Source organism: Globicephala melas, chromosome 6 (assembly GCF_963455315.2).
Source record: "Globicephala melas chromosome 6, mGloMel1.2, whole genome shotgun sequence".
In the NCBI taxonomy this organism is placed as follows: Eukaryota; Metazoa; Chordata; class Mammalia; order Artiodactyla; family Delphinidae; genus Globicephala; species Globicephala melas.
The window spans coordinates 42849527-42869005 of NC_083319.1; the positions used below are offsets into that span (position 1 = coordinate 42849527).

Consider the following 19479-nt stretch of genomic DNA (forward strand, 5'->3'; position numbering starts at 1 on the left):
TTTTCATTAATTCCAATTAGAAGAAACTTTGCCCTACTGAGATCATATCAACCTGAATTGTTAAAAAAACTTCTTTAAAGCAATACTTGGATTTGAAAATGAACCATAAATATACTATGTTATGTTCCAAACATGGTAATGGGATCTCTGAGATAAATTATCTTTATCACAAAAAATATTAGAAAGAAAATATTTTAATTCCATCACACAAATGTCTGTCACGCTGCACCTTTTCCTGTCTATTCAAACAATATCTCAATCTAATACTAATGTAAAGCCCTGGCATCATGTTTCACACATATTATCTGGACATCTATGCACATTTAAGAGCAGTAGGAATGGTTTGATGTTGTAAAATGTTCCTTGGCTGCCATGTACAAGTGTTGTGAGTTTGGAGGACCTCCTGAACTACAAATTGGAATATGAGGAGGGGGAAGAATATAGACATTTGGTACAGCTAGGGATGGTGCTTCATTGTGCGAGGATCCATTGTATTCATGTATTTGAAAGAAAGGAATTGACAAGTTAACTAGCCTTTTCTCACATCCCGGTGTTTCTGCTGCTCAAACCTTCCCTGCGCTCTGAAGCAGCCCCCATCGCTGCCATGGCTGGTATTAGCAGTGGGGAAACCCTCGAATGTTTGGGGCTTTCAGACACGCATGCCAATTGTTTCGAGATCATAGGGCAAGGGATGTCGGGGAGCAGTTCCCTGGGGCCTAAACAGTGTTAGTCACCAGAGCTGATGTTTAGGATTACTCCAAGTGACAAGGGCACTCATGTGTCCTTAATAAATTGTGTGTGTGTGTGTGTGTGTGTGTGTGTGTGATATTTGTGGACTTCTAAAGCACAGGGTCCAGGGTGGGGACCCCTCTGCCCAGGGGTTTAGGATGGCACTGCCTGCAGCCTCAACTTGCATAAGCACTCGGCAGGCCCTTTCCAGATCCACCCCCATCAATTTACTAATCCTCATATTGGCCAACGCTGCCAGGAGGAACTTTCTTTCTCACTCTGTTCCTTTTAAAGACTGCTGACTGCGTTTTTCACTTGTTTTGTCTTATTAGGAACTGGAGAAAGTGGCAAAAGCACCTTTATCAAGCAAATGAGAATCATCCATGGGTCTGGTTACAGCGACGAAGACAGAAAGGGGTTCACGAAGCTAGTTTATCAAAACATATTCACCGCCATGCAAGCCATGATCAGAGCCATGGATACCCTGAGGATACAGTACGTGTGTGAACAGAATAAGGTAACATGCTTAAGAGTGTTGGACCCATTTGTGAATACATGCTATACTCCTGGTTAGCATATGTATCTGAACTAAAAGATTTACTGCGTGCTTCCATCAGAGGCCTAAAGAAGCTCTTGAACTCAGATTCTGGGGTAGAGATACTCCAGAGGAGTGCGATGAATTTAGGAACAGCGCCGCAGTCTTATTTCTGCAGAAGCTCTAGCATAGTGGTAGTGTGGTGCTGCCCAGTGCGCAGCAATTCAGAAATGTGGGTAGTCATGCTGGTGACTTCTTTCAGGTGCTGAGAAAAGGAAGACATACATATACATCTCTTTCAGCTAAGATACCTGGTTAATTTCTTCATTGGAGCAGTGGAGATCTTGGGTTTACAATGGCCAACTTTTTAAGAATTCCCAGTCTTAGGAAAATGCCCTGCAGACTACTCAAAGAAGTCAGCGGGCTTTGATTGTTTGTTTGGGGAGCTAGCCCTTCTTAGGAGCTAAGTGATGATTTATGAAGGGTAATGCTTGTGTCTCAACTAGCAGAGAACTCTCATAAAGTAATGGTATGGAGTTGCCATTTGCTTTCCTGTCACCGTGGGTTATTTAAAATACATATCTGTTTAAGACTATAGGAAAATAATGAGGCAGGAGGGTGGGAGGAGGAGACAAATAATATTTTCTATGGTGTATTGGAATGTAAATCCATAGGAAAATACTATGTATATAAGTTCATTAAGAATCTAACTGATAGAGTTTCTTTAAAATAATTGATACCAAGTTACGACATGATATGATGATAAAGAGAAAAATTCTGTCTGATTCTCTTGTGGATCAACTGAAAAGAATTTAGCTGCTCAAATGCCAGAATAGTGGTCTAAGTATGGACCTCAGGGACAACTTTATCATGAACTTGTGGCATCTGTGTTCATGTACATTACACAAAGAGCTTCAGAGCAATCAATCTAATTTTATTTTATTACTCAGTGACTGGATTACATAGGAAAACTCAACATGCACCAGATTTTAGACGTACCTTTACAGTGTGACTGCAACCTTGTGTCTTTACCACCATTTCCTTGCAGTCTTGAGGAAATGAAGGAATATAGCTTGCCCACAGCTTCAACCTTCAACAGTGTTACGCTGAAAAATGTGTGTGTGTGACAGGTGGTGGGGGCAGGGTGTTAGTGGTGGGAATTAGTCTTTAGTATATCTGATGCCAAGGAATATGAGAGGTGCGTCCTGAGCCACTGGGTGATTCTACAAGTGACTCTGATTCCTTTACACATTGGTTTTGAGTATATACGTTATATCTTTTTGAATGCATGCAGTTAAAAAAAGAAATCACCCTTTACAAAGTATTTTAAAAATTAGGTCATCTATGGAAATTTAGGATTATTTCAGAGAAGAGGTATGTCAGGAACGTCCTTGCGGTAATTTTAGTTAATCTACTTTCCTCCTTTGTAAAAGGCATTTGTTTCCCCAGTCATAGTGGGGTGACTAACTGGAATTTAGGGATAGATTTGTAAACAGGCCTATTGGGAAGAAAAGGCTCAAGTATAAGTCAGTTCTGCTTATCTTGGCAACATGTGTTTGTAAAAACCTGGTCAGATTTAGTCATCAAGGTCCCTGGGTTTTTGTTTGGTTTTCCCTCAAGGTCTTCTAGAGGAATTCTGAGTTTATATTTCAAACAAAAAGGTTTTATGGGGTTTGACATTGCACCACTTTCTTGTGCTCTCTCGATATGAATTCTTTCTCACAAGGCCATGTCCCCTTGCCCACTAATCTGCATTAGTTTCCCCCAGCTGCCATAACAAAGCACTTCAAACTGGTGGCTTAAAACAGAGATTTCTTCCTTCACAGTTCTGAAGCCTGGACGTCTGAAATCAAGGGGCTTGGTTCCACCTGGAGGCTCTGAGGGAGGCTCTGTTCCATGCTGCCCTCCTAGTTTCTGATGGTTGCTGGCAATCCTTGGTGTCCTTTGGCTTGTAGATGCTTCCATCCAGTCCCTGACTCTGTCTTCCCACAGAGCTCTCCCCTCTGTATCTCTGTGCTCACATGGTGTTCTCCTCTCTGTGTCCAAACCTCCCTCTTCCCATGAGGACAGCAGTCATTGGGTTAGAGCCCATCCTAATCCAGTATGACCTCATCATTGCTTGATTATATCTACAAAGACCCTATTTCCCAATAAAGTTACTTTCTGAGATTTGGAGTTTTCATGAATTTCAAAGCAACACTATTCAACCCAGTACAGTCTGCCCTCTGCCCCAATCCCCCAAAGAATGTCTAGCCTATAAGCAAAATACATTCACCCCATTCTAATATCCCCCAAAGATTTAACCCTAAAAACAGCATCAACTCCAAGCCTCAAATCTGATCTAAATATCAACTCAAACGGTCCCCAATCTCATCATTTAAATACTCTAAATCAGGAATGGGTGAGACTCTGGGTATGGTCCATCCAAGAGCAGAATTCCTCTCCTTTCACACACCTGTGAAACTGGGAAATGAGTCAGTAGTACCTCTGTCTCCTCCTCATTTGCTGTCTCTGGCTCCATTCTCAATTCCTTCTTTCTACTTCAAGTACCTGCATTCATGCTTCATAAACTTCCTCTTATCCTTCAGACATATGCCAGGGATGAACCACATAGTGACATGGCTTAAGGAGAGGAAAAAGGTTGAGTAGAGAGATCACTGGATTGGTTCCCCCAGATCTGGGCTCTGCTCATCGCTCACCTGTGGGTCTCAGGCAGGAGTCAGCAAACTTTTTCTGTAAAGGGCCAGAGAGGAAATATTTTCGGCTTTGAGGGCTATACAGTCTCTGTTGCAATTACTCAGCTCTGCTGTTGTACAAAACCAGGCATAGGTAATGCGTAAACGAATGAGCGACGCTTGCTTATAAACTCTGTTTGCAAAAGGTGAAAATGATTCTTAACTCACGGGCCAAACAAACAAAGGCCAAGAGCAGATTTAGTGCATGGTCTGGAGTTTGCTGACTCAGTCCTAGGGGAAGCCGTGTAACCTCTCCGGTCTCGCATTTCCTTGTCTGTTAAATGCAGACAGCACGTGCTCTGTCTACTTCATAAGCCAACATGAGCAAAAGGAAGTGCTTTACAAATTAAATGGCACTGGAAAATAGAAGGTTATTACTGGGGCAAGTTCAAAAGCCAGAAATCAATTCATTGTTTCTTCTGTTGATTGTTTAGGTCAGTCATTTTGATCGATTTCTTCTTTATTATTTTCTGAATAATTTTCTCTGCGGGCTAGTCCTGATTGCAAATGTGAAACTATAACAAAGTACCCTTCTTAGGTCATAAAATGATAAAATGATTAGTACTCTAGGAGTTTAAGTAATTACTTAAGAAGCATGATCTATGTCTTCTTTTTTAAAAAAAATTTATTTTATTTATTTATTTTTGGCTGCATTGCATCTTCACTGCTGTGCACGGCCTTTCTCTAGTTGCAGCGAGCGGGGGCTACTCTTCGTTGCAGTGAGTGGGCTTCTCATTGCGGTGGCTTCTCTTGTTGTGGAGCATGGGCTCTAGGCGCGCGGGCTTCAGTAGTTGTGGCACATGGGCTCAGTAGTTGTGGCTCGTGGGCTCTAGAGTGCAGGCTCAGTAGTTGTGGTGCATGGGCTTAGTTTCTACACAGCATGTGGGATCTTCCCGGACCAGGGCTCAAACCCGTGTTCCCTGCATTGGCAGGTGGATTCTTAACCACTGCGCCACCAGGGAAGCCCGTGTCACCACCAGGGAAGCCCATGTCTTCTTTACAAAGTATTGCTTCATTCAAAACAATTGACTAGTTAAGTCAGGGATGAACAAACCTAATTAGCTTTTCTTTTCAGTCCTTCCCTCACTTCTTTTTCCATTATTTGATTTTTTTCAGAGCTAGACACTTTCTTAAAAGTCTGTAGAAGGGAATTCAGAGTGATTTTAGGGGGTTTTATTTTAAATGTTAGCAAGATTATTGGTCAGCCAGGTTGTTGAAAATCTTTGCCTATTACTTGACAGGCTAATTTTGAAAGGAAATTTATCAGAAATTTAGTAGCGTTTGGTTTTTAACCATGTTTTAACCAACATGTTTTTTCAATTAAGATTTAGCCTTGAAGATTATTTTCTCATACATTGCCTACTTTTCTTAAAAGAAATTATTCATATGTATTCACTCACTTTGTTGATAAGCCTTAATTTTTATGTCTCTCAAGAATGTCATGAGCACATATTAGAATTTATGACTTCTTGGATAAATACTACAGAGGCGTTTGCTCAGTGTCAGGACTACTAAATTTGAATTAAGCTTCTATCTTGTGTTTCCTGGTGATGATTTCACGGAAATCTTCATCTATTTTACCGTTTGTAGTGTCTCCAACTTGAGAAATTCTCACTGTAGGTCTGTAGTGTGGTAAAGGAAATCTTATCCCCTTAAAGGTTCTGCAGAATCGGCTTGGATGATTTACATACAGAATTTCCCAAGGGCAAAGGACAGCCCTGCCTAACTTTTCAAAATGTTTGGTTCTGTATTCAGTGATCTCTAGAAAAAAAAGTACAAGGTCTACAGGTTCTTTCGGTAGCTGACCCCAGCTTCTTACTTGCCCCCCTTCTTATAGGAGGTCTTCCCCACACTGGGGTCACATCGTATTTGCATGTAACATGCACACATTTGACTGCAAGGGCTCATCCTGAAAACAAAAACAACACCTTAAAAAAGGAGAGTTAATAATTGAACAGCAAGAGGAGTATTTTGCCTGCCATTCCCCTCTAGTACTTAACTTGGAATTCGGTGTTTCTAGAAGTGTGAGGTCTGAAATTTCCTTCAAAAAGCATCTTTCTCTTCTGCGAGAAGCTTTTCCTGAATTCCAAGTCACACTTGAGGCAGTGGGCTTGGGCCCTGTAGCCACCTACAGCTCTTGAATGGCTGAATTTGGGAGGTTTAATTGACTCACAAGGTCTCCGCTGATGTTGTTTCAAGTTTTTCAGGTCCTTCATTTAGGTACACGGATGTCTTTGTCATCCGTTCCCTGTAGTGTCTTGAGTTTCAGCCCCTTGGAGCGGGATCCCCCCTCTCCTGACTGCTGGATGTATCAGGAACATGCAAAACAATGGTCCTCATTGGGAGCTCTTGGGAGGCTTTTCTGCTGCCGCCCAGGGTACCAGCCCTGGAGAGTCGGGCCTAAGTATTCTTGGCACGCAGCCCGAGCTTTTGGATTGACTTTTAGAAGCTTCCCAGGTGATTCTGATTAGGCAGCCAAGTTTGAGAGCCACTGCTATATGTATCTTAAGATGATCTGGAGGCGTTCAGTTCGGATTCTACTTTCTGATGAGCCTTTCCATAGAGGAGAGGGAGACTTCTGGTAATCTCTTCCATGGGATGACCTAATCAATCTTTATCCAAAGGTAAATTGAGGGGCCAGCACTGAGGATGTTTGTTTAGTTCAGCAGTACCGGGGGCGGGGAGGTCTTAGTGAGATGAGGTGATGGTAGTGGTGACAGCATCTCCAGGTGACATTTTTGAATTCAGGGCAGATTCTGTGTTTTTTCCTTTGAGTCTTGCAGGAGCCTAGCACAGCATCATGGCGAGAGCTTCCAGGGATGGGGTGGGGGTCAGGGGGGAAGAAACAGCTGCATTTCCTTCGCTGGAGTTCACATTACTGGGCCTTCTCAGTCTCCTTTTCCCGCTGTTGCTACACTGAAGTTATCGTTTCTTTTTGATCAGTAGAGAATCAGGGATGCAGGTTATATTGATAACATGCCCAAGGTATAGATATTGTTTGTAATAAAAATACCTTACAGTTTCATTTTGTAAATAGAGACATTATATTAGGAAATTAAGTAGTAACGTATTTTCACTCATCATTAATAGATATTTTTATTTATTGAGATGGTAATTCACTAGGTATAAAACTTAAACATCAAATATCCAACTTCACATTTAAGCAATAAAGTCAGGTATTTGCAGGTTAGGATTGCAGAAGACATTTTTTTTTTTTTTTTTTTTTTTGCGGTACGCGGGCCTCTCACTGTTGTGGCCTCTCCCGTTGCGGAGCACGGGCTCCAGATGCGCAGGCTCAGCGGCCATGGCTCACGGGCCCAGCCGCTCCGCAGCATGTGGGATCTTCCCGGACCGGGGCACAAACCCGTGTCTCCTGCATCGGCAGGCGGACGCTCAACCACTGCGCCACCAGGGAAGCCCCAGGAGAAGACATTTTCTAACACCAAAAAGAGCTTTGATCATGTCTCATATCTGTGTATATTTAACTCTTCCAGCTTAACTTTTCATTTTCAGAAAGAGGCTGAAGTTCTAGAAGGATCTGTTAAGGATGCGTGTGAGGAAATCAGGCACAGTTAAGTGAAAATGGTCAATTTATGTGGCTCTTTACAGAAGAGCTTCTCAGGGTTTGACATATGTTAAGACCCCCTTATATTCTAATTTTAAAAACATCTGTTTAAATATGCTTTTCACTCCTACTTCCTCCAATTTGAAAAGTCATATTCTGCATGAGCCTCTGGGAACAGGGAGGCCAGTGCTCAGACTTTGGCTTTGGCCCAGGGTCACTGGTTCTCTGGCACATGTTAAACTCCGGCTCTTTGTTCCCATGTCCTATTGGATATTAAAAATCGTGTGGTACATTTTTCTCCTTACTAAGAACTTGGAGTCCTAGCCAGTGTCATAACAACAACAAATTCTCCGTCAAAATCCTAGGCTGGAGTTTTTCCATTTATGCCAATAGTTCTCTGATTAATCAATGTTGACTTCAGTGTGAAAGTTGCTCAATCACAGCTTGCAATGTAGGAGTTTGGAAAATGGGAAAGAATAGGATAAAAATAAGAAAGAACTGGTTTTCTCCTTAATCACTGTCGCAAGTAAATCTGACCACCCACTACGCATTGGAGATGAGGAAAGTTTGGGGCCAGTGATGAGATTGATTTGACCGTTGAAATGTTAATTTCTTCCCTTACCTCACCACCAGGTATGAACGTACCACGTGCAAAGAAATGCTTTGAAAAAGGGAACATCTCACAAAGTTATAACCCAGGAACTAGTGTGACCATCAGACTATTTGAACACCTATCCATCCATCTAACATGTGAAGTATTTTCCTTGAGTCTTAAATTGCATGCAACTTTGTTGCTATCTTAAAATACAAAGGGGAACATGTGAAATACCCTCACAATTCAAAACTCTTTAACAGAAGCTAGAATCATGGTCGGTGATGCTAGCCAAATTCTTTTTTAAAAAAGTCTTACTGAAATACAGTTGATTTGCAACGTTGTGTTTAATTTCTGCTGTACAGCAAAGTGACTCAATTATATATATATATTAGGTGGGCCCAAAAGTTCATTCGGTTAGTGAATACGTTGTTCCATAAAGTTCTTCGTGAAAATGAAAAATGTCTACTGAAAACCGAACGAACTTTTTGGCCCACCCAATATATATATACTTTTTCATATTCTTTTCCATTATGGTTTATCACAGGATACTGAATACAGTTCCCTGTGCTATACGGTAGGACATTGTTGTTTATCCATGAAAATTCTTGTTAGATCCAAAGTCCTTCACAATTTGCTTTCTCTTCATGGCAGAGCCGCACTCTCATTTTCTGATGGTAGAGAGGTAACAGGTGTGTTAATGCTACTCTCTTCTCAGCCCTGCCTTTTCTTATCACCCAGTTTCTTCACTGATGAATGAATGCCATAAACATGTGCCAAGAGGTAAATGAATCCCCAGGTTTGTTTTGGAGTCCTGCCAAGAGAATCATCAGTTCACCTTGTTGCATTGAATTGCGAGGTAGATTTTCTTATTAACTGGTTAATAAACTCTGCGGTATTATCCTAGGCAAAGCATTCTAGAAAGCATCCCTTATTAAGAACATTTTTTTATTCAGGTGGGAGCTCAAATGGGATACAGTAACTAATCCAACAGAAACAAATAGTTAAAAGGTTTGTGTATGTGTGTCTGCGTGCATGTGTGGGTGTGTAGGTGTGAGTGAGTGGGCGTATTCACCAGTCAACCCACCTTCGGAGTTAAAACCATATACATTGGAAACCAGAACAGCTGGCTTTTTAAATTTTCATGGACTCTTCTTTTTGGAAGCTCAGATGTTTCCAGGGAGCTTTGAGACATTGCATCGTGTGTACTTCACTGTGATTTCTTTTTCTTTTTAATTTTTATTTTATATTTGGAGGATTTACGATGTTGTGTTGGTTTCAGGTATACAGTAAAGTTATTCAGTTATGCATATACATATATCTGTTCTTTTTCATATATCTATATGAAATAGATACATATACCTATTTTCTTTTCCCATATAGGTTATTATAGAGTATTGAGTAGAGTTCCCTGTGCTATACAGTAGGTCCTTGTTGATTATTTACTTTATATGTAGTAGTGTGTCTATGTTCATCCCAACCTCCTAATTTATCCCTCCCCCACACCTTTCATCTTTGGTTACCATAAGTTTGTTTTCTAAGTCTATGAGTCTGTTTCTGTTTTGTAAAAAAGTTCATTTGTACCCTTTTTTAGATTCCACATATAAGTGATATCATGTTATTTGTCTTTCTCTGTCTGACTAACTTTACTCAGTATGAAAATCTCTAGGTCCATCCATGTTGCTGCAAATGGCATTATTTCATTCTTTTTTAGGGCTAAGTAATATTCCATTGTATATATGTACCACGTCTTTATCCATTCCTCTGTTGATGGGCATTTAGGTTGCTTCCGTGTCCTGGCTGTTATACTGCAGTGAACATTGGGGTGCATATATCTTTTCAAATTATGGCTTTCTCCGGGTATATGCCTAGGAGTGGGATTGCTGGGTCATATGGTAGTTCTATTTTTAGTTTTTTAAGGAACCTTCATACTGTTCTCCATAGTGGCTATACCAATTTACATTCCCACCAACAGCATAGGAGGGTTCCCTTTTCTCCACACCCTCTCCAGCATTTATTGTTTGTAGACTTTCTTTTTTTTTTTTTTTGCGGTACGCGGCCTCTCACTGTTGTGGCCTCTCTCGTTGCGGAGCACAGGCTCCGGACGTGCAGGCTCAGCGGCCATGGCCTAGCCACTCTGCAGCATGTGGGATCTTCCCGGACTGGGGCACGAACCCGTGTCCCCTGCATCGGCAGGCGGACTCTCAACCACTGCGCCACCAGGGAAGCCCTTGTAGACTTTTTGATGATGGCCATTCTGACCCGTGTGAGGTGATACCTCATTGTAGTTTTGATTTTCATTTCTCTAATAATTAATGATGTTGAGCATCTTTTCATGTGTTTGTTGGCCATCTGTATGTCTTCTTTGGAGAAATGTCTATTAAGGTCTTCTGTCCGGTTTTGATTGTTTTTTTTTTTGTTTGTGTTTTGCTGTTGAGCTGCATGAGCTGTTTGTATATTTTGGAGATAAATCCCTTGTTGGTCACATAGTTTGCAAATATTTTCTTCCATTCTGTGCGTTAGCTTTTCAGTTTGTTTATGGTGTTCTTTGCCGTGCAAAAGCTCTTAATTTTGATTAGGTCCCATTTGTTTATTTTTGTTTTTATTTCCATTACTCTAGGAGGTGGATCCAAAAAGATACTGCTGCGATTTATGTCAAAGAGTGTTCTGCTTATGTTTTCCTCTAAGAGTTTTATAGTGTCCGGCCTTACATTTAGGTCTTTAATCCATTTTGAGTTTATTTTTGTGTTGGTGTTAGAGAGTGTTCTAATATCATTTTTTTTTTTTTACATGTAGCTGTCCAGTTTTCCCAGCACCACTTATTGAAGAGACTGTCTTTTCTCCATTGCATGTTCTTGCCTCCTTTGTTGTAGATTAATTGACCATAGGTGTGTGGGTTTATTTCTGGCCTTCTATTCACCTTGACTTCTGACACTTAAAACTCTGTCAGGTTTAATTAAATATGATCTAAAGTAACATAAAATAGCTTTCATAACATAAAAACATTGTTACTGTTGCTTTGTATCTTCCCTAAATTAAATTTTAAATATTTTGGCATTTTTAATCTGTAATTAGAAGTAAAGATATGGGCACATTTAAGTTGGCCATTTATGAAATCTGGTTAGAAAATTGTTTGCTTTTGTGTGTGAGTATATAAAGAATAGAAAGTTTACTAATTTTTCTAGATTCTCTTTTTTTTAAAGTCACAACTAATCTAGTCTTTTAATCATTTAAATAGTTAAGGTGGAGCTAGTTGCAAAAAGGTTGAGGATGATAGGAATAACTTTGTATTTTAGGTGCCTCAAAATTCTCTCCCTTTCATTTACACTGAGAGCTCCAGTGGTTGAATGATGGCATTTGTGGGAGGCCATCACGATCAACCAGTGGCCACCAATTCTCCCCAAGACCGCAAACTCTTCCCCCTCCTGTTGTATCTTTGCTTTGTGTTGACATGGAATGTCTTTCCTACTGAACTGTGTGGAGGCTTCACTTTGGGGTTTAATCATCATTTATCGTTATTATCATGCATGTATCATTATTTTCATGCATGATCATCATGATTTGCATCAGTCCATATGTAGAGCCCTAACAATGTTAGTAATTACAAGAAAGTCTTTCTTTCCAAGTTCAAGTTAGTTCTTGGTGTAGTAGGATGAGACAATGGCTGACCTGAAATTGAATTCCTGTCCTGCCTGTCATTTATATCTTCAACAGCCTTGGGCCGATCACCAGCGCTCTCAGTCTTTGTGTTTCCTTCCTTAAGTGAGGGCTTTGTTGGCTCCCTGTGATATTACAAAATTTAAACATGTGAGTAACCTACCTTCAGAAGCAAAAAATTATATTTTTCTGTGTCCTAAACAGGTTTCTTTTTTCAGCAAAATTTTATTTTTTGTCACTTTGTCTTATCGACTTCTTCATTAAGAAGACACTACACCCAGTACAGTGTTATATATAATATGTCAACATAGGCTATTTTATTTCATATAATCCAGGAGTTCTTTTCAGACACAGTAGAAAGTACCAGAATAAGAAACAGAAAGACACATATATCAGACTCACAGTGAGTAATCCATGTTCCAGAATATATATGGTTTGCAGATGTGCCCTTGCCCCCTTCCTGAGGATAATACCAATTTTTAGGTTTCAAGAGAATGAATCAAATGAATGAATGAATGAATGAGTGGTCGTCCTTCCTGCAGATGCTGGCATCTGCATCTCCTGCATCTCCTCTCACATTTCACCATGAGAACAAGCATCTGTGGACAAGAACATCCCTCACAGAAATTTTGGGTCAGAAGGACAGAAAAATGAGGCAGAATTCATGCAGTGTCTTTCAAGTTGCTTGATTTCCTTAAAATTTTTTTAAATGACAAGGTTAAAGGATTGGAGAAGAATCTTCCTTAAATTGTCAACTGAAAAAAAAAAAGCACAACATGAGAGCTGTGAGTTAAATTGTATTTGGGGGCAAATTGAGGACTATAGCCCAGAAGACAGCATTTCAGATAGCTCTGAGAAGCTGCTCCAAAGAGGCAGGGGGGAAGGTCAGTATATATGTGATTTTGGTGAAGGGGGGTATACATGCAATCAAGCACACATTTTTTTTTTTTTTTCATGGCACGTGGGCCTCTCACTGTTGTGGCCTCTCCCGTTGCAGAGCACAGGCTCCGGACGCACAGGCTCAGCGGCCATGGCTCACGGGCCCAGCCGCTCCGCGGCATGTGGGATCTTCCCGGACCGGGGCACGAACCCATGTCCCCTGCATTAGCAGGCGGACTCTCAACCACTGCGCCACCAGGGAAGCCCCAAGCACACACTTTTTGCAGAAGGATGCTGCTAGTCACAAGGAGCAGACGTCATCATGAAGGATTATAGTGCTTTTCTAGATATGAGGACATGCAAGAATTGGGCTCATAAAATCTGCTGAAAATATTTAACTATCTGAAGACCTGTTCTGCCAGTTTTTCCAGAGCACAGAGTGCCTCATTCCTTATCCCTGCCCTGAACTCCTTTCAGGGGTGTTGAAGGTCAGCAGCTGTAGCAGCTCACGATTTAATCCTTGTAGAGGTAGATGGCAAGTGCCAATTTGTAGTTGGTAAAATGATGCGATTTCTGGTGATTTCTTCACTCCCTCCCTCCAAGAGCAATGTCCAGGCTGGCCCAGGCAGTTGGTGGCTCTGGCTGTGCACATCTGAGTCTAACGCAGGCACTGGGCTTTGTTTCAAGGGAAACCATGCTCTCCACTTTCTTATCTACCAGGGACAAGTCATCACCGTTGTAGTTAGAGTGGTTCATTTTTATTTTTTTCTATTTGGCCAGTGGTGACCCTTCTCACTGTCAGTAAAGGTGATAAACCATGCCTCCCTCCACTGCAAAGTCAAGTCCTCCGTTGATTTGGGTATGAAAATCTGCTTTTGATAGTTCTGCATCCCTGCTTCCAGATGGCTGGTATTTCTGCCACTTGTGATTAATGTGAATGGCTGATAATGCCTAACGGTCATTGCCACCTAGGAAACCTAGAGATGAAAACTCAACCCATAGCAGTAGTAGGCACTTGATGTGTGTTTGTTTTATGGATAAAGTGAATGGTACAAGCCAAAAGTGTTCTCTAGATGAAAAGCTGGGCCCAAGAGGAATTAAAATGGACAGCCAGTCTGGAATCCTAGTGCCTTAAGAATCTAATGTGGCCTGGCTTTCCCTTGAAGCAGGGTCCCCTGAGTGAAGGTCTCCCGGTGGCCCCCGTGTCCTCACAGTGACTCTCCACAACCCTCCCAGGGCGCGTGCCACGTGCCACGTGCCACGTGCCACGTGCCTCTCTGAGTGCTTCTCTCTCCTGCGGTGGAGGCCGTTACAGGGCTGTCTCTCCCAGCTCACTCTGAGCTCCTCAAAGGCTCTCAGACAAAGGTGGTACCAAAAAAAAAAAAAAAGAAAGAAAAATCTGCCTTTTGAATTCCAGGTGGACAGTATCAAGTTGTTACATCATAGTTTTGGCATTAAAAACAAAACATACCCATCCAATAATATAGACCAGACAGGATTTTTCTCTTCTTTTTTTTTTTTTTTTTAAACAAGCATGCTGGCTTTGGCATCAGTGTCTCGGCCGGTCTTCTGTTCGCTCCTTCAGCTCCAAACACAGTCACCTCCTCTCTCTTGGCCCCCGTAGTCCTGATGCTCCTTTAAGTCCAGGACTTTGCACATGCTCTTCTCTGCTCTCCCTTCCTCTCTTTGTCTAGCCAAGTCTTTCTTGGCCTCCACTAGAATGGAAGCTCCGTAACGGCCAAGGACGTGTCTGCTTTCACACACCTCTGTAGCTCCAGCACTGAGATGCACGCAGGCTAGTTTGCCAAAAGCCTATTCATTGAAGAACCAATTTCTGGGGCAAAGGAATCCGAGTTTTTGGGAGCCCTCACTAGTGATCTTAGGGCCACATTCTGGCCTCTCCTGACCTTGTCTCTGACAAACCCTCCAGCCTCATCTGCTCTCCCTGGTGGAGTTTTGGGTTTTCTAGCACATCCCATGCTCCTCTGTTTGCTTATGCTCTTCATCTATTGACACATCCTGACACCCATTTCCTCTGCACTCATAAGTAGCTAACTTGGTTTATTCATCTTGAATAAGGTATCCAATACCGTAGCAAACTTTCTTTAACGCCCTCCTCCTTCCATCCTCCCTGAGGTGAGGCACTCTTTCCAGTGTACCCATAACACCTTGCATTAAAATTATTTATGCACCTCTTCCACTTTAGTCTAGGAGTTCTTTGAGATTGGGAATCGTGTCCTGGGATCTCTACATCCCTTTGGGCTCAATAATTGTTAGTAAAGTGACATTATAGCCTTGTGTGAAGATATCATGACTCCATAGCTGGCTGTGAGCTTTGTTCAGGGGGTGAAATCCACAATCTCAGAGGATGACTGAGCTGTTCTTACATAATATATTTTCGCACTCCTTACCTTTGGGATTGTGATAATGGGCAAAAAGAACAGAGAGTCTACATGACCGTGTTTTTCTTTTTCTGAGAAATATTGGGCAATGGGAAATAATGCTTCTGAGTTGCAGGATGATCGAGAAGCCTTGCAGAGTCATGGGGCTCAAAGTTCATTGTAAGAAGCTTGGGATTGGGCATGTTCAGCCCTTGGGATGTGTTTGGTGAACTGCAAACATACTCCACCTGTGAGAGCTGGGTCAGTGGTAATGAGTCTTTTCACGCTGCATCACCAGACAGCTGTTTTGGAATCCCACAGGGCTAAAAAAAAAAAAAAAAAAGTGCTGTAGGAAGAATGGCTTGTTAATGAGCTAGAAGAGAAGCTCAGTAAATAACCCTCTTCAACAACCAAGTTCTAAAGGAGTTGAGAAATAAGACACAGAAATAGGCATATGATGACCAAGGTATCATGTTTGTTATTGCTAAAGCTAAGGATAGAGAAGGAGGCTCATAACTAAGGCGGGTCACCTTTCTAATACTGAATCCAGAATGTGATAGACTGACCCATAAGGTCATCATTAGCTCTGGGAGATCCCAGGCCTCATCCACAGGGGCAGGCCTCTAACAGCATAGAAGAGAGGAAGGGGCAGAGGCCGGGAGTGTTACTCTGCTGATATACCTCCATGTGGAGAGTGGCAGGTGTCTCACCGGTGTCATAGAATGTGTCACAGGCCCTCTCTTCCGTGCTTAGTTAGCTCCCTAAGGGCGGGGACTATATATACTTGTGGACTCTAAAGTGAGTGTGAATCTGTGCTAGGTTTTATTGAAGATATACCCTTTTTTTAAGAAAAAATTTTATCTAAATGTATTTTTTTATTGGAGTATAATTGCTTTACAATGGTGTGTTAGTTTCTGCTTTATAACAAAGTGAATCAGTTATACATATACATATGTTCCCATATATCTTCCCTCTTGCGTCTCCCTCCCTCCCACCCTCCCTACCCCACCCCTCCAGGCGGTCACAAAGCACCCTGTGCTATGCGGCTGCTTCCCATTAGCTATCTACCTTACGTTGGGTAGTGTATATATGTCCATGCCTGTGTCTCGCTTTGTCACAGCTTACCCTTCCCCCTCCCCATATCCTCAAGTCCATTCTCCAGTAGGTCTGTGTCTTTATTCCTGTCTTACCCCTAGGTTCTTCATGACATTTTTTTTTTCTTAAATTCCATATATATGTGTTAGCATACGGTATTTGTCTTTCTCTTTCTGACTTACTTCACTCTGTATGACAGACTCTAGGTCTATCTACCTCATTACAAATAGCTCAATTTCGTTTCTTTTTATGGCTGAGTAATATTCCATTGTATAAATGTGCCACATCTTCTTTATCCATTCATCCGACGATGGACACTTAGGTTGTTTCGATCTCCGGGCTGTTGTAAATAGAGCTGCAATGAACATTGTGGTACGTGACTCTTTTTGAATTATGGTTTTCTCAGGGTATATGCCCAGTAGTGGGATTGCTGGGTCATATGGTAGTTCTATTTGTAGTTTTTTAAGGAACCTCCATACTGTTCTCCACAGTGGCTGTATCAATTTACATTCCCACCAACAGTGCAAGAGGGTTCCCTTTTCTCCACACCCTCTCCAGCATTTATTGTTTGTAGATTTTTTGATGATGGCCATTCTGACTGGTGTGAGATGATATCTCATTGTAGTTTTGATTTGCATTTCTCTAATGATTAATGAAGTTGAGCATTCTTTCATGTGTTTGTTGGCAGTCTATATATCTTCTTTGGAGAAATGTCTATTTAGGTGTTCTGCCCACTTTTGGATTGGGTTGTTTGTTTTTTTGTTATTGAGCTGCATGAGCTGCTTATAAATTTTGGAGATTAATCCTTTGTCAGTTGCTTCATTTGCAAATATTTTCTCCCATTCTGGGGGTTGTCTTTTGGTCTTGTTTATGGTTTCCTTTGCTGTGCAAAAGCTTTGAAGTTTCATTAGGTCCTATTTGTTTATTTTTGTTTTTATTTCCATTACTCTAGGAGGTGGGTCAAAAAGGATCTTGCTGTGATTTATGTCATAGAGTGTTCTGCCTATGTTTTCCCCTAAGAGTTTGATAGCTTCTGGCCTTACATTTAGGTCTTTAATCCATTTTGAGTTTATTTTTGTGTATGGTGTTAGGGAGTGATCTAATCTCATACTTTTACATGTACCTGTCCAGTTTTCCCAGCACCACTTATTGAAGAGGCTGTCCTTTCTCCACTGTACGTTCCTACCTCCTTTATCAAAGATAAGGTGACCATATGTGCGTGGGTTTCTCTCTGGGCTTTCTATCCTGTTCCATTGATCTATCTTTCTGTTTTTGTGCCAGTATCATACTGTCTTGATTACTGTAGCTTTGTAGTATAGTCTGAAGTCAGGGAGCCTGATTCCTCCAGCTCCGTTTTTCATTTTCAAGATTGCTTTGGCTATTCGGTGTTTTTTGTGTTTCCATACAAATTGTGAAATTTTTTGTTCTAGTCTGTGAAAAATACCAGTGGTAGTTTGATAGGGACTGCATTGAATCTGTATACTGCTTTGGGTAGGAGAGTCATTTTCACAATGTTGATTCTTCCAATCCAAGAACATGGTATATCTCTCCATCTATTTGTTTCATCTTTAATTTCTTTCATCAGTGTCTTATAATTTTCTGCATACAGGTCTTTTGTCTCCTTAGGTAGGTTTATTCCTACATATTTTATTCTTTTTGTTGCAATGGTAAATGGGAGTGTTTTCTTGATTTCACTTTCAGATTTTTCATCCTTAGTGTATAGGAATGCCAGAGATTTCTGTGCATTAATTTTGTATCCTGCTACTTTACCAAATTCATTGATTAGCTCTAGTAGTTTTCTAGTAGCATTTTTAGGATTCTCTGTGTATAGTATCATGTCATCTGCCAACAGTGACAGCTTTACTTCTTCTTTTCTGATTTGGATTCCTTTTATTTCCTTTTCTTCTCTGATTGCTGTGGCTAAAACTTCCAAAACTGTGTTTAATAAGAGTGGTGAGAGTGGGCAACCTTGTCTTGTTCCTGATCTTAGTGGAAATGCTTTCAGTTGTTCACCATTGAGGACGATGTTGGCTGTGGGTTTGTCATATATGGCCTTTATTATGTTGAGGAAAGTTCCCTCTATGCCTACTTTCTCCAGGGTTTTTATCATAAATGGGTGTTGAAAGATATACCCTTTTATGTTAAGCAATTCTTCAGTGTAGGTGCTGTCAGTTGCCCCCACTTCAGAGATTTGGAAACTGAGGTTTATGGAGGTTAAATGATGTCCTCAAGATCATGCAGGTGTTGTGTGTCAGAGCTGGAAGCTGAACCCAGGCACCTTCCCAGGCTGTTAACCTCTATGCTTCGAGCTTCTCTATGGTCATATAAGGCCATGTGCAGTGGGAGGTCCTAGGTCATCACTTACAGTTAATTATGAAAGCAGTAAAGGATGTGAAAGGAGCGTTCTCCGTCTCGAAATCTCTCTCCTGACCACTCTCATTAATTCCTTGTTCCCTGGCTGGAATCTAACCAGCTTACACAACTATCAGTCTTATCTCTATCCATATTTATACAAAGGGGTCATGCAATTAAAAAAAACCAGAAATATCAGGATGTTAGTACATCTGTTGGATGAAGTTTAAGGATTGGAGAGCTTTCTGTTAAGTGGATTTGAAACGGTTGCTTGGAGAATATATTTTTAAATTTTATTTCCCTAGATGAGAGAACTGAACAAGCCAGAGATGATTTCAAATTTATTTTGCAAATTGAAACAATCAAAACATAACAGTGGCCTTCGAACCAGTGCCAGAGAGTCAGGAAAGATCAAATAAAATCTGAAGAATATATTCTGATAGTGGCGTAAACGGCGCTCATTTTGGCTTTGATATTCTCTCTGGATTATATCTCAAGTGCAGTTATGTGTTTTAACTTGCTTTACCCCAGTCTATTCAGACTTCCAGATCTGCTCATGAGCTCGGTTTAATTCAGTTGGAAACATCACAGGAGGAGGAAGAGGAGGGCTGTGAACATGAGCTCTCTCATCTCCCCCAAAAGGCACACACACTTGCTGCACCTGCAAGTTCTCTGTCTCAGTGAAGAGCGGTCCCTGATTCCCAGCACCTGCAGTGAGCTGGCTTATGGGACCCATACAGAGAACGTGCATCTTCTGTTTTCTGTGCAACTTTATGGACACTTTGACTGCCACTCTTGGGGTCTAAGAGTAAGGTCTGTTCTAGGGAGCAAAGAAGCAAAGAAACTGTGCCTTTGTGGCTAATGAGCTGGATAACTTGGACAAGTTACTGGCCTCTTTCAACCTGCTTTCTTGTTTGTAAAATGAGGGAACTGGACTGGTGGATCTGTACATTTTGATA

At 41.3% G+C, this 19479-nt stretch overlaps 1 protein-coding gene across 1 annotated transcript in view; it reads left to right on the plus strand.

Moving 5' to 3' along the window:
* Window positions 1–19479, plus strand: part of GNA14 (G protein subunit alpha 14) — a 191815-nt gene that overhangs the window by 95244 nt on the left and 77092 nt on the right. Inside the window, exon 2 of the mRNA XM_030876969.3 lies at window positions 1062–1246. Within this exon, the coding sequence (XP_030732829.1) occupies window positions 1062–1246 (185 nt within the window). The remainder of the gene's footprint in view (window positions 1–1061; window positions 1247–19479) is intronic.